A 15,340-nucleotide genomic window follows, 5' to 3' on the forward strand; every position below is an offset into this window, starting at 1 on the left:
CTGGTTCACTAATTACACCTAAAGTGCTGAAGCGAATGAGCTTCTCCTAAGGAGTCTCATTCATTTCATCTGAGTGAAGTCATTCCAGTCACTCTAGCACAGATGCATTGTGCTCCAGTGAAATTATTCTACTTGTGCATTCACGATGCCTAAATTCAAATGGCTGTTGTTTTGTCTCAAGTTTCATTTCTTGCAAAAAAAGAGCCCTGTGTTTAAAAATACATCAAAAATGACAGGTCCTGAAATAGGTGCAGTCAGATCAGTTTGTGTTTTGAAGCATGTGGGTGAAAGCAACATGACATGTGCACACACACACGCACACGCACACACACACACACACACACACACACACGCACGCGCACGCGCACGCACACGCACACGCACACGCACACGCACACGCACACACACACGCACACACACACACAGGTAATCCTAGATACATTCTGTAAAGACGATGGACAAGATAAAAAGCTGTGAGGGCAAAGATGATTTTTATATAATGAAGAACAAGTGTAAGTGTAAACTTAAAAAAAAAAAAAGGAATATTTTGTTATCCTGAAAACAATAAAATGTCAGTTGGTTCAAATGCAATCATGTGATACGTGTTGTTAGCTTGGCTACTCTACTATATGTTGTATCAATAATCTAGTTAAAGTCAAAGCAGCATTCATGTTATATTGAGACTTTGATAACATCAAAAATGTTACAGCATGTATTTACTATGTTTAAAAACCAGTCCAAACAAAAATACACAAGATTGAATTTCAGATAAAAGCGATACTGTATTTTTTTTTTGTTTGTTTGTTTAATTTCTCATTTCAACTGGCACTTCCCATGTAAAGGGAGAATAAATTCACATTGTGGCTATCTGGAACGGCTGTGTGCTATTGTTGGCATTTCTAATAAAATCTGAATTGTAGCCAGACAAAACCTTGGCAGTTAGCTTGTGGTGAGCTGATAATATTTGGTCATTGTTAAGACTATTAATAATATGAACAACAAGAAGATTGTGTGCAGTTGACTGATGTGTCAGAGGTAAAACAGGTGTCTGGTAGACTGGAGAAGTCAAACCATGAACCCAGTATCTTAATGTGTCTCTACGATAGGAGAGGAAATAAAGAATGAAACATTTTTAACATAACAACTGACAGAGTTATTTTGTAATGCAGAAGACAAAGTGTAAGACAAATAAGGTAACATAGGTCAAGTAAAAAGGCCCCAAACCAGCAATCCCATGTGCCTGAGGGATGCTCAGAGATAAACAACAGCAATCTCTATAATTTAAACTATTATACCTGTATACCATAGCACAGACCTAAAATCCAATCCACACTAGGCTACTCCACATAACATGACATCCGTCCATATATCATCAGATAATACAGTCATTGCAGAGCGAACAGGGCGACATTCAAGCAACTGTCAATGTTTTTCTGCGTCAAGTTATTCTATCTAAAATCAACAGAGATGGATGGAGAACAATAACGGCGGCAAAAAGCATATATTTTCGGCCAAGCCCTGAGGTATTGTGGGGCGGTTTGCAAAAACTCCATGTGCAGAACAAGAAAGAGACAAAAATATCACTGGATATTAATGGCACTTTTTTTTTTTTTTACATTTCGAGCAGAAATTTTAAATCTCCTAAAATGACGTGAAGTTGCAGATGTGATGATTTAGAGTTCAAAGTCTTTTCACTGGTCATCAAAAACAAAGAAAAACGACACAGAGGAATCCGTGTGTGTGCTGACCAGTCGACTTACAATCCCCTAAAGCAGGACGTGGGGATAAGCACGTTACCAAACAGGCTGTTTTTGTTCAGCCCTCGCTGACTGTGACACACGTGCTGTGACAATGTAACACTTGACCTAAAAAGAGGACTTGTTCCTTCTTCCTTGTTTGTTTGGTCCTCTTTGTACTTTCATCCATGGTTTCCTATCTCCGAGCTGACAGGGGTCCTTGTGCAACTGCGTCCCATTAATACACTTGTCCAGAGAACAAATTCAGAGGAAACAGAAATAAGTACAGTTTAGTCTTATATTTGGGTTCAAATCCCAGCTCAGTGGTACACGAACTGACGACTGTTGACAGCAAAGTAAACTCTTTGTGTTTGCTTGTCTGCAGGTGTGAGAGTGTGTATGTGCTGTTTAGCTCAGTGGTAAAATAGACAAAGTTCAATGTTCTTGGCTCTCCGTCCTCAGCTGGACGGGACTGTTTGTGTGCTGTGTTGACCTTGTGTGGGCCTGAGGGGTGGGGCCCCCTCATGTCACCTATCCTGTCACCAGTTGGCTTTGACAGCTTGGACATCACTGACCAGGTTCTGAGCAAGGCAAATACCAAAAATCTGGAGAGGAAGCCACACAGCACATTAAGGCAAGTGATCTTTACAGAACGTGAGATCATTAAAAGCAGACTGCTGTTTTGCAGGGTGTTGCCTGTCCTAACCACTAGATGGCAGTGATCAGACAAATTCCGAACCCATTAATTTGTTTGTTTTACATGAACAGATTTCCGCATATAAATGTAGGTAAAACAAACTCCTTACCTGTAAAAGTGCTATACCAACAAAGATCCCAGCTACAATGATCAGGTTATCCTGAAGCCACTTCTCGAACTGTCCCACGCAGCCCTTTGTATAGATGTATTTCTGCCATTCCAGGTCCTTTTTAAAAATCAGATTAGAAAGACATGAAAATGTGAATAGATCTTTTTTTTTTTTTTTTTTTAAATCACACCAAAATGATACCCTTTCAAAAAGAGCACTGACTTTGCATAGTTTAAACAAACATCTGAAATCTGACCTATGACTAACGCTTGACAAAGAAAACAAAACAGATAGCTTTTTGCCTGCTGACTTCTTCACTGCTGAGAAGTGCATGAGGAGTGAGCGACAGCTGAGTCATTCTTAGATTACAACGTGTCAGTGTCTGGGCATCACAGAGAACATCAAGGCTGTGTATTGAGTTTCTGTGAGGACCCTGTCTGGACTAAACAAACAAGCAGAAGCTGTTTCCTGTTACCGGACAGATGGCTGTTTTGTGTTGCCAGATTCAGCTGATGATGTATTGCATCTCTATTCAGAGATGGAAATAAAAAAGGTATAATTTAGGGCAACAGAGGCTCTTAAAAAGGGGGACACAAGTGGGTGTGAATGGGACTTTATACAATGGTCTCTTTGTTAGTCTTCTAGACAAGTCAACCAGGAAAACCCTTTGTTCTCTTGCAGAACCTGAAAGTTATCTTTAAACCAATAGGAGGCAAAGGGAGTCCCTTGGTAGCCAATAAAAAGGTAGAAGCACTATGTTGGTCTGGCTCTGAAGCTATTTCAGCCCTCTACCTTTGTTGTGCTGCTGTCCTCTCCATGTCTACTGCGCTTCCTCTTTCCCAACCTGCACTCCATAAACAAGCTGCACAGGAACCAGCATGGTTTCAACTAAATGTCAATGGCCAGAGTTTCAGTACAAGAGTACACACAGAAAATGAATTCATACCAACTTAGTGGCAGGTGATTCACTGTATTGCAGTGTGCCTAGCAACAGCAATCTTTGTGACTGCAGTGCAGTGAGTTATAACCACCACACCCACACACACAGGAAAAGGGAATGGACTGGCATAACCCACTGAGTTGCCAATTACAGAGTGTAGTAAGGCTGCTCTCTGGGCTATAAGTGGAGCCTAATTATCCCTGTTAGAGGAACAATCTGTTATTAAGGCAAGAAGTACACAGAGGAGACTATGTGATACTTAACCCTATACATTCTCTGTGTCTGTGTTGATGTTTAGATTTACATTTATTTATTTGTGGCTGTTATATATTTTTTATCATGAATGCTAAATAGCATAAATGATTATGTGTATTTTACACATACGTTTTTAGTTTTTACTAACAAATCTTACTGCCACTCCTGCTTCAAAAGCAGCTTAGATTGTTTCAACCAAACAGGTATGCAATTTGTCAGTCGACTTGCCCTCAGGACTAATTCCACCCAGCAGCTTTGTGTCAGTTTAACCAGGAAGTTCTCAAACACGCAGCCGATCATGTTCCACAAAGCCCAATGATGAAATGATGTACTGTGAACAAGAACTAGTTCTGTTTAACTGCTTTCATTCTGAAATATCTATATTACAAACTAAATACGTAGAGAGAAAAATAAACAAATAAAGGGTTCAGTATATCGAAATATCTAAAAAAAGATGTGAATAGAGATACCAACATGATAATGCCGAACATCATAACCACACTGTGTGTTGATGACATCCTCCTGTAAAAAAAAAATAAAAAAAAATACAGAAACGTTAGCTTCTTTATGAGATTTGTAATGTTACTACTTCAATGTTAAGATTAATTTTTGCATGAATGAGTGAAAAGAGGAGAAAAAATGAAGGAGCTGCAGAGACTTGACAAGTTGCTTTGTAATAGTTATGGAAAAATAATGGCTGCAATGCTTACTAGATATTAGATGTTTGCTTAGATCATTGCATATAAGAAAATAAGACCACTGTCATCTACAATCTCAATACAAACCACAAGAATGTAAAATAAACTAAAAGGCTTACAAACAAACTGCATTACTCCGATTAATTCAAAATATATTAAATGATTATGGACAATTTATGAATTATTGCTGTTGAGTGACTTACTGCAGGGTCTTTGATGCAGCAGGAAAAGGGAACTCCACAGCGCTCCCTACTGGGGTTTAAGTCAGTGCAGTTAAAGTAGATGTTCAGGTTCCAGTCATCAGGCCCGTGAGCTCCACAACACAACCACTGAGACAGCATCAACAACAGGCAGAGATTAAACAGCTAACTCCAGTCAGCTAACAGACAGATTTATTTTCTCTGATCTGGTCTACCAGCCTCTCTTTAGAGGATGGCCCAGGTCAGCTTGGGTGGATAGCAGCTTAATGTGGCAGTCAGCGACTACAGATAGTGAGAGTGGATGTATTTGTTTTTAAGGCATAACAGAGCACCGCATTTACACACAAGAGTCAATTATCTAAACTGATTCATTTATATAATTGGATAAGCATTTTAGTAAATACACACACATTAATTGTCATATTTACTCCACAACTGCAGTGGCTGACTCACCTCCCTGTTCAAAACTGAACTGATTGATCATGAGTTACAAAATAAATTTGCAGAGACAGGAATGAATTTTTCCATCCAAGAAACTTGTCATGTTATGAGGAAGTTGGCTGTTTTTAATGTTAGTGACACATGAGCTTCAGTCAGTGGGTGTGGACTCACGTATTCCTGGGCGAAGTCAATGAGATTCTGCAAGTCAATGTCATCACGATAGGCCTTGACATTGTTATTGATGAAAAAGTTGAGCTGGTCTTTGATCCAGTCCTTAAAGACAAAGGCAAGGATCCCGGCAGTCAGCTCCAAGAAGAAGATCAAACCCAGGAATACAGAAAACTGGAAAGTACATGACATAAATGGGAGTGAGAGTAAAACACACACATATACACATAAACAAACACAAGAAATGAAATCATTCACTTCAATCAGGGACTTTTAGATGAAGCTAAGAAAATATTGTTTTGTAAAGGATCAAACATTTTTTCTATCATTCTTTAAAGGGAATTAAAAAGGACAACAGCTTTGATGTAGGGTCTATTCTTCTTTGCTGCTGAGAGCTAGGGCAACAAAAACCGCAGTCCCAAAGGTACCGTTATATCATCCCTTTACAGTAAACGTAGGAGATAGCCTAATGATAAATGCACAAAAGCCACATTAGCTCCTCAGTCTGACGCCTCACTTACTGCGGCTAATGGACATCGGCTGGACTTAATAGCTGCTTAGAATCGCAGCCAGCAACAAGATAAGTTTGTCTCCGTCAGTCACGTGTTGTTATCAATACAGCTCATGAAGCTCCCAAAACTTGTTGTGGTAGTTTTAGGCTTGTACAAAAATATGTTCTGATGAAGAAAACTTAGCTTGATAACAAATAGGTTTTGGTCGTACAAATCAGTAATCACTACTTTATGGTGAAATAGGAGTTGGTCTACTGATGATATAAAACATGTTTGTGCCATGCAAGTACCCGTAACACACAGCTACAATCACATTCTCAACTCTAAAGGGAAATGCAGATCAAAGTGGAGTATGAAGTGGTAAAAAAGGGTGTCTAGGCTCAGAAGACTTACAAATTTTAACAGGAAGGTGTTCTCTCTGAGGGCTCCAATGCAGCCAGCAAAGCCTAGTATGAACATCACACCTCCTACGACAATGAAGAGCCACACTGGGTCGAAGCCCCCTAGGTCTGTGATGGATGACAGATTGGACAGCACGCCCTGGGGGAAAGGCACAAAGACAAAAGAATATTTCAAATTCTGATTATAATACTTCCACAAGTAATCCGCACTGCCTCTTTTACAAGATCTCATCCTTCCTCAAAAAGAAACACACAGTTAACCTTGAAAAAAAGTACATGATGTCAAAGAGAAAAAAGGGAAAATCTCATGAATGGCACAGATTAGAGACCAGCTAGGGTTGCCCTAGTTAGAGATGAGGAAGTGCAGCAGGTAAATATATCAAAAAGCAATTCTGATATTTTATTAGATTGGTATGTATGCGTGTTCCTTTCTAAATCAAACACCCAGCCCTCAAAGGGGTTTTATCTTTTGTACAATTTCACTCCAGTGACATATCCAGTCTTGAAAAACAAGTGATTTATAGACACAGTTCAGAGCTTTCGTTCATAAGAGTTAACATTCGCAAACAGACATCTGTCCTTCCTCTCTGCATATCCTGTCCTCATGGCCCTGAATCCACAGAGTGACCAGAGAGAACATGTTTTCCTGTGAGTCCCTGGTCTCCATCATGCCTTACACTGACAAAGATATGTTTTGTCTGAAGCCACAGCCCATTTCCTGAATCTATATAACACCTTGACACCAAACCGCAGACTGACTGGAAATAAGTGAATACCACAAGATAGCATATTGTCTGGTGCAATGTTTGTTGGTACAAAGGCTTATAAAAACAAAAGTGCTTCGATTCATGCGTTTCATTTTATGTCTGTTACCCATCCTGAAACGGAACCCACCAGGGTTATTGCCTGTAAATGTTGGTACGCACTCTCAGTGGTGACATCCTGTTTACTTGTCACATTTGGTAGATGTCAAACATTTGCAGTTAAAGCCCAAGAAGCTGACATCCCATATTGCTTAAGTTAAGCTCCCCATACACTGAGTTAAAGGACAAATATAGGACAGAGGCAATATTGCATTCCTGTGTTTTTATGGTAGTGTTCTTGTGTTTACAGCCTTTATTTGGATTTATGCATGGGGCCTTAAAACAATAGTGTAGTCCTGCTGCACATACTGGGTTTGAAACTAATTATCTTAGTCACTGAGACCCAAACTCACCATTATGCGTTAGCAGTCCCCACTATTCATCATTCAGCCTAATCCCTTTAAATTATTCACGCTGTTCCACAAAGGTACTCTGGTGCAGGCCTATTTGTGCAGAGTTCATGACCAGACATTGCTAATCAGTAAATGCTTCTATGTTGGTGCAGCACTTACCCAACAGACTGGTACAATTTCTAACTAACTAATAAACAAATTGGCTGTAAACTTAAATGTAAGAAGTTTAGAGCACTTCCACGGTGCACTAAAAACAAGTTTAATGGCAGCACCTTACTTTGGTAACTAGTACACTGTGGGAAATAAACTATAAACAGCTTTCATGCAAATCCAAGGACAAATTGTGACAGGATGGTATGTAACACAACATTAAATTCCTAATGGCAGTGAAAAATAAGTTTATAACTTTGGCTGTGCCAAAATCACCCTTATCAAGCAATATGCCTTAAAGTGCTAACAGAATTGTGCTTTTATATTTCCCTGCCACTTCTCTTTAAAGCCCTGTTTCCATTTTAAATCCTTCCTGCAAATTGTACTTTGAGCTTATTTTGGCCCAAGTATTGGGAAGAATTTGAGCTATGCTGTTGAGGTAATCATGTTGTATTTCACCAGTGTGTGTTTGTATGTGCATGTGTTTATACTTACCTTCTCCGCCCATGCCCACAAGCCTATGCCCAGGAATGCTGCTCCCAGCAACTGTAAAACAAAGCACAAAGAAGAGGCTTTGCTGTCAAATAGACACCACCATTTTAATTCATCCCAGTTTTAAGTATCTAAAAATATGGTTTTAAATCTAGACTATTTCTCAGTATCATAAAATATTTAAGACTTGAGCATCGATCAAGGTAAAGGAAATAAAATATATCTTCAGTGACAAGTGAATGCAAAACTTCCTCTATCAGGACTGTGTGGGTATAGATTGATCATATTTAATTTACAGGATCTCTGATGCAACACATGTAAACAACTCAACTGTCCTCAAACACAGATTTTCAGCTTTTCCATTTTGTACAAACCTGAACCACAGTAATCCATGATATCCATGACCTCATATTTTCGCAGAACAGCCTCGCCCACATCAACATGTTACATGACCCCAGTCAAAACACAAATACAGAAATGTTCCATTCAAAATAACCAGTGTTCTTCAAACACTGAAACCATCACTTACAGACAGACGTTAATTTATAAAATTGGCTTTTAGAACCTGTAAACGAACATGAATTCTCAGAGGGTGTCTTTTAACTTGCCAGAGACAGAGTGGATCATTACATCGGTTATGTTAGGTTATTGCAGGTTAGAGTCACTGCACTGGTCCGTTTAAGAGGCTGGAGGATCTGAGAGTTAGAGGAAAATCCCTCCAGTATGAGGCTCTCATCCCAGGGAAGGATAAATGTGGGGCTTGCACATGCCAAGGGAGAACTTTAAAAACTAGGAGGTGAATGCCACAGAAGGCCCCAATGCAAGATCAGCATATATAAAAAATATAAAATGGTACAGAAACAGCAGTAGGGATTCAGGGTTATACTGGTTACTTGCCAATAAATAAATTGATAAAAATCACACAATTTTGATTGTGTGGCTTAATGCAGTGTTACTTGTTTATCAGCTGCAGAGCTGCCACAAGTGTCATTCCTAGAAGAGATGTGACGACAATTATCTTATCACTACAATGGCAGGGCCTCAAATATAATAGCTCCATTGAGCAAGGGTTAAAACAATATTGTTAGTATGTTTATTAAATCAAGGTAAGCAGATGAAGCAATTGCAAACTCTCAGTGTGACAATAGATCAGTAGCTGCTGAAGCGACAGGGTGATGCTGGGTTGGCCTGGTAGGTAGATAAGCTTTTTGAGTGGGTGGGTGTGGTGATTTTAGTTGGAAACTGACATGCAGGAAGACTCAAGATAAGCCAGCAGAGATCAGAGATTAGAGTGGGAACATTAAACCATTTAGCCACCAGTTAATCTACATACGTTAAAGAGAGCAGAAGAATGTGACAGAGAAAACAACTCTCATCTCACAGCACAGAAACTACTATTATATAATTCCATGTAAAATACAACGTTACAGAACTATTTCATAGTGTTAGTTACTATATGGACATCTACTACAATGATTTGATGTCTGTAAGCTAATGTTGTATTTGGTAACATTTCAGCTGGCGGTGTAGCAAAGCATTATTTTCAAATGAAAAATAAATTATGTGCATTATGCATTGCCAATGCTTTTAGAACAACTGCTTGGCTGCAATTTGCGACTCTTTCTTCTTTCCATTTCAGGGCCTGGAACTTTCTAAGGACTTTGCCCATAAAGGAGTGGCATTGAAAGAACCTGAACACTAAAACTGAACCTACTTCCAAATGAGACAATCCAACAATTTGTGCTCTGACGACACCAGGACAAAAATGTACATTTAGGGTACTGAAGACACACAATCCACGCTGGCTGAGTGACTGTGTGTAATACTGTTTATCAAGCAGCATGTCATGTAAATTATAGGTACTTAAAATAACCAACTACTTCTAACTGCACAGATTATTAATTACAGGAGGCTCTTGTGGTTCAATGGGCACATTCTTTTTCCATCTCCCCTGTTTCTTCTACATAAACAACCTAATAAAGCAGAAGAAATTGCTGGTGATTCTAAAATAAAACACCACCATGACCACAGAAAAAAAATTTACATACACAAACTATTTTGTTATTAGTTCCGGTCAAAAGTACTTCAGTACATGTCAAGTTGTATTTTCCCCTGCCACGGCTTAGGGTGACCTTGAACGTGGCATTAAGTTCAACAGCTATGTAGGTATCCACACCTGGTAGCCTGTTATTTTGGCTTTCTAAAACTCTAAAAATCTCTCTTTTAAGTAGTCAAATATTTAACTTTATGTACAAAATACATATAAATGGGTATGTTTTGAGAGAGGAATAAATGCTGAACAAAACTAAAATCAAAATAATTTTTTTTTGCAAATTTACATAAAAATTCAAGGTCAACTATCTTTCTTTCCTCATTGATCAAATTCTTGAAGACACCCGACTTGCGATAAACCCACAGGACTATAATGCTGTTTTGTGGAGTGTCAGTTACTGTTTTAGAGTAACATGTAAGCCTAGAAAGCATGTTCCGATAACCAGTATAATGTGTGTGTTTTTAAAGTCCTATCTGCACACACAGCTTCCCTCATGGGAGAGTAAGGTTTGGATTAAAGTGAATTTGACTGAATGAGTACACTGAAACCCAACTGAACCTGCCTTTGTATTGTGCTTGTGTTTCTTTAATCTAACTTTTCCCACAGTGTACAACCAGAGTCAAATTCAGGTCATTTGGTGGCAATAAAGCACACTATTTGTACTAAACTCTATCAGTTTCAACCAGAGATAATAATCTAGCCCAGATAATTGGTGCTTTTTACTAAACAGTATATAGTACATTAAAACATACAATTGGTATTTTCCACAGATTCTACATTCATCTCCAAAGTAATCTCAACAATTAGGCTATAAAGCTAAATAAAGTGCAGGACTGAGTGTGCTTGTTTGTTCCTTCTTACTTTATACTTCATTGCTTCTCTTTGTTTGGGGACAAGCCCCTAGGGATTTGTTTCTTTAAATTTTGCTAGCTAATCTCATAAATAAATTCTTTCCTTTTCTTCTCTGTATGATTTATACTACCATTTAATTATTTTTGTCCTAATGGCTGTAGGCTCTTTATCTGGCAAGTAAGTTATCTGTTGTGTAAATTGTGTGTGTGTCCCACAGCAAGGGGTTCTTTAGTTGGTCAGAGAGATTATCAACACTTGAGAAGATGCATCTCTAAGCCAGCTGATCCCATTAACCTCAACTAACTAGTAGACAAACCAAGCTTCACGCTTTCTGAGCGTGCACACACAGACATAAGCCAGAGCACAGGGCATGCACCTCCTAAGTGTGACTGCCCTCTCATTGACTCAGTGAAAAGCTGAATATCTAATGTATCCATCTGTGTGAATGCAGTCCGTCTTGGTGATATCAGTGGCACGTCCAACTAGGCGAACAAAACATGAAGCTTTTCTAACCCCACAGCGAGAAAATATTTCCATGTATTTTACATGTCCACTTTTCTGCCCTTGGTGTGGAAAATTCAGGGTATCATTTTGGCTGATTAACTACTATAGTATGTAACTAAACAAATGTTGGACATTGGATTGAGGACCAAAAATACAACTGTCGTGGACCATAAAATGGTAGCTAAAGTTACAGTCAAGACAAGGTTTCTTCATGTTTAAAGCCATTACCTTGAATTCAGATACTGTGTAGAGCAGACCTAAGTGAAACAGACTGCACAGAAATCAGAACACATCAGAAAAGAAAAATCCCCTTTGTGGTTGAACTTTGCCTCCCTGTTCACGTTTGATTTGAACCGAGGGAGGTGGTAAATATGACTAAACAGAAAAACATCTATTCGCCCTCAAATATAACAGAAAAAAGACAATTTCTTATATTTGGAGCTGCCACAACGTCCTATCTGCATACTGTTCAGATGTGTCTGCACAAAAAGCAAATACAGAAAGACGATCCTGTGTTGTGGACTACTGCATGTTTTACTGATATGAGATAGACAATAGCATGATGCATGTTAGTGTGGGTTGGTTGTTCCCCTGGTGATTGTTTATCACATCATCTGGCCAGATGTCTGTGAGGCACTGGCCCTTCTCACAACTCTACATTTGTTATTAACTGACTAATTTAACTACATCAGCTGTGACTCACATACACACAGGTCGTCTATGCAATGTATTGCATGTGCTGCATGCATACAGGATGCAAACACTGCACGACTCTCTGACTACCTCTAAATGTGGCTTGATGTATCCCCAAATGGCTGTATTCACACTTGTACCTCCACACCTGTGATGCGATCACCCAATGCGCATTTCAGTGCCAAATATGAACAGACACTTAGAGCTGTAGCTGGCTAATAGCACACAGCCTCCAACCAACCAACTCAGCAACTTGGTTATAGCTTAACAAGCTCTTAATTACAGCATGCAGAGCTTCCCAACATTTCAGCAGCTCAGGCAGAAAATGTGATTAATTAAGTGGATGCGAAGAATGTGTCTATTCTAAGGACAAGAGAAGGTGTGTTGTTCAGCTTGGGTGAGAATATGTGGCTGTCAACAGCCAGCTTGGGTGCTGGAAGAATTCACACACGAGAAAAACACTAGGTTTTACTGCTGCACTCTGTTCACAATATTTAGGGTCTTACTAGCATTCTGTCTCAATTTAGGCAACATTTTCAAGCCTGACAAAATCCGTATAGGAAAGACAAATTGGCTGATTTGTGGAGAATATAGCCCATCTCTCTCTATTTGAGCAATGTACTGACTTGTCTGTCAAATCCTGTTTCGCAGCACACAGACAAGAGGAGAACATCTTCTAGTGATTATTAACGGAAACAGCCAGCGAGCTGGAACTTGTTCCATAGTTTCACAGAGAACTCACACACGGGACTTATAGCTTGGCCCGAGTGTCAAACAGTCTGAAAGAACACAATATCAGTCAGAGTCAAACACAACACTATGGACCCATGACTCAATATTTCCTGGTCGATTGCTCAGCCCCAAGTGAATTATAGAGTACTTTTCATTTGTAAGGCCAGTTGTAAAATGTATCCATCTATTTTGCTTGTTTCATGTGTGGCAATTCATATTACAGCACATGGCAGCTGTATGGCATCATACTCCTGCATTATGAAAGCCAGTGTTGAGGATTGAGGAGATGGTGATGGAAGTAGGAGGAATAGGAAAAGAGCCAGCCGCCCGGGCCTCGATGGGCCTGATGAGTCTAACTGAATGAGCATACGAGAAGAGAAAAACCAGAATCACACCAGTAGCTCCCCGAGGTCTTTGTTCTCGCCATCGCTCTTTGTGCGTTTGTGGGTGTGTGACGGAAGAGAAACAATGCTGTCCTGCAGAGTCTGAGCACTAAAGGGTGCTGGGAGTGAAAGGGTTGGTTGAAAAGAGGAGGGCTGGGCGATATTCAGGCCCGTGTGGCCTTTTCGTTCAAAGAGTGTGTGGGAAGACCTTCTGGGGCACACAGACACGCCATTCCTTCACCCACAGATATTATAATACACTGCCGCACAGAGGCAGTGCAGACGAGTGAGGAGAGTCAACAGAGGAACTTTTCAGACTGGGGGTAGAGATGGCGGAGGGCGTTGTTAAAGAGATGTGGGCTCACTTGTCACTGGCCTAACAATAAGCATGAGCCATTTTCTCAGACTCAGCACAATGGTACCAATGATTTCTGCCATGTCAAAGCAGAGAGAGGAACCAGCATCAGCTTTTGTGTATGGCTGTGGTTTGTCCACTCCACCAACTTTTGTAACAGAGGTAGAGGTTCCTCAACTCCTTTAGAAACTCATAATTAAGCCAGCGAAGTATCTAAAGAAGCTTGTTATTTGAGACTTTTAGTCATTAGTACATTGCAGTTCAGATTAGTTGCATTTCTATTACAGGAAAAGTTTCATCTGCCCACAAACCAAACACAGAAAATGAATTGAGAATTAGTAGGGTTAAATAAATAAAAAGTTAGGTTAAATATTTCAAGTGCAGGCAACAATGTCAACAAAGCTTGTTAGGCAAATGTGAAAGCCTATAGTAAATCAAACCACTATCAAACTTTACACATTAACCACTGACTTCCTAGGTCAATCAAGAAAACAAGCTAATCTGTTATGCAAACTATGAGGAACACAAATAACTAAACAAAACTCAAAGCAAAACAACAACAAAAACACGTGGCAGGAGATGGACACTGTCCTAATAAGCTTAGCTAATGTTGAATAATCATATTAGTGAGAGCTCGGGGATCGTTTGGGTTCAACCTGCCAACACCAACTGTGCTAACGTTAAGCTAACATTACCAGAAAATGTAATGTTCCTCTTAGTTGGCCAAGTTAGCGTTACTTTTTCTAATGTCTTCAGGAGGTAAACAATACAAAGACTGTATTTACTTACCCAGAATATAATGTTGAATCCAAATAGGAAGTATTTTACACAGCAGCTAACTTCGGCTCCTTTCAAATGATGGTGCTTTCTGCTCATTCTTCCAATGATAGATGTTGCTAACTGGCAAGCTAGGTAACCAACTACTCCGGGTGGTAGCTACTTTAAAAGCTCAATCAAAAAAACTGTTTTTAAATTACTGAAGCCAGTGTTGTTTGGCTCCATTAGCTGAACAACACCGAGTTTACTCGCCGGCCAGTAGTAAGTAGCTCAAACATATGAGGCTAATTAGTATTTCCTTTCTTTAACCATTAGCTTGCTTGGCCAGCTAGCTCGTAACTTCTCTGGATAGCATTAGCGGCTAACAACAACAAATCCAGGGACGCTTAAGGCACAGGCATTCATCTGCAGTTCAGTCGATATTCAGGTCGGCTGCCGTTAAATCCGTCGCGCACACCGGAAGACCGAGATAAACCGGAGGGGTGTTCAGCTAAAGGTCTCCTCGTTTAGCCGTGTCGCTGGGTCGTCGCTTTGAAATCTTCATCTTTGTTGTTTAGTGCTGTAAAACGAGCCCCCGCTGTCATTGAGGAAAGCACGGCGCTGGCTTTCGCCCTTTTCACCTCAAGAGCGGCCTCTGGTGTCCCAGCGCAGGTTTCTATTCTACCGAGTCGTCTCTTATTTAACGTATAATGGCTAAATGATCCATGTTTTACTCCTCTTAATGTCACACTAATACATACACTTATACTTAGAAACACAATCCTACAAAAGATCAAATGAGTTGTAGAAGAGGAAGAGCTCCTATTGTGTATACAGTCTCCCACAGCCATTATAGGGCTTATTCTCCATCTTATTTGCAGCTTTACTGTGAATATTTGGCTTTTTTTTTTTGTTGAATGACAGCACATGTGTGATGTCTCACAAGTGCATATCACCCCTTTTACCCACCGACACAGCAGTGCCAGAATCTCATAAG

The 15,340-nt window shown here is 39.8% G+C and overlaps 1 protein-coding gene across 1 annotated transcript; it reads right to left on the reverse strand.

The window, feature by feature from the left end:
* Positions 1–472: 472 nt before the first annotated feature.
* Positions 473–14,970, reverse strand: tspan17 (tetraspanin 17). The gene is made up of 8 exons (XM_026357335.1): positions 14,377–14,970; positions 8,019–8,069; positions 6,150–6,296; positions 5,248–5,418; positions 4,639–4,764; positions 4,212–4,259; positions 2,543–2,659; positions 473–2,341 (listed from the first exon to the last, which is right to left on the reverse strand). The coding sequence occupies exons 1-8, from the start codon at positions 14,461–14,463 to the stop codon at positions 2,276–2,278; spliced, it is 813 nt and encodes a 270-aa protein (XP_026213120.1). The 5' UTR covers positions 14,464–14,970; the 3' UTR covers positions 473–2,275.
* Between the last annotated feature and the right edge of the window lie 370 nt (positions 14,971–15,340).

This window comes from Anabas testudineus, chromosome 10 (assembly GCF_900324465.2).
Source record: "Anabas testudineus chromosome 10, fAnaTes1.2, whole genome shotgun sequence".
NCBI classification, from domain to species: domain Eukaryota; kingdom Metazoa; phylum Chordata; class Actinopteri; order Anabantiformes; family Anabantidae; genus Anabas; species Anabas testudineus.

Bases quoted from the DNA above. Each gene is read 5' to 3' on its own strand.
- tspan17 (XM_026357335.1), bottom strand. From the start codon at position 14,463: ATGAGCAGAAAGCACCATCATTTGAAAGGAGCCGAAGTTAGCTGCTGT. The intron at 4,260-4,638 runs GTAAGTCACTCA...TTTTTTTTACAG, and splicing joins GCTGCATCAAAGACCCTGCA to GAGGATGTCATCAACACACA. The intron at 2,342-2,542 runs GTAAGGAGTTTG...CTTCCTCTCCAG, and splicing joins TTGGTATAGCACTTTTACAG to ATTTTTGGTATTTGCCTTGC.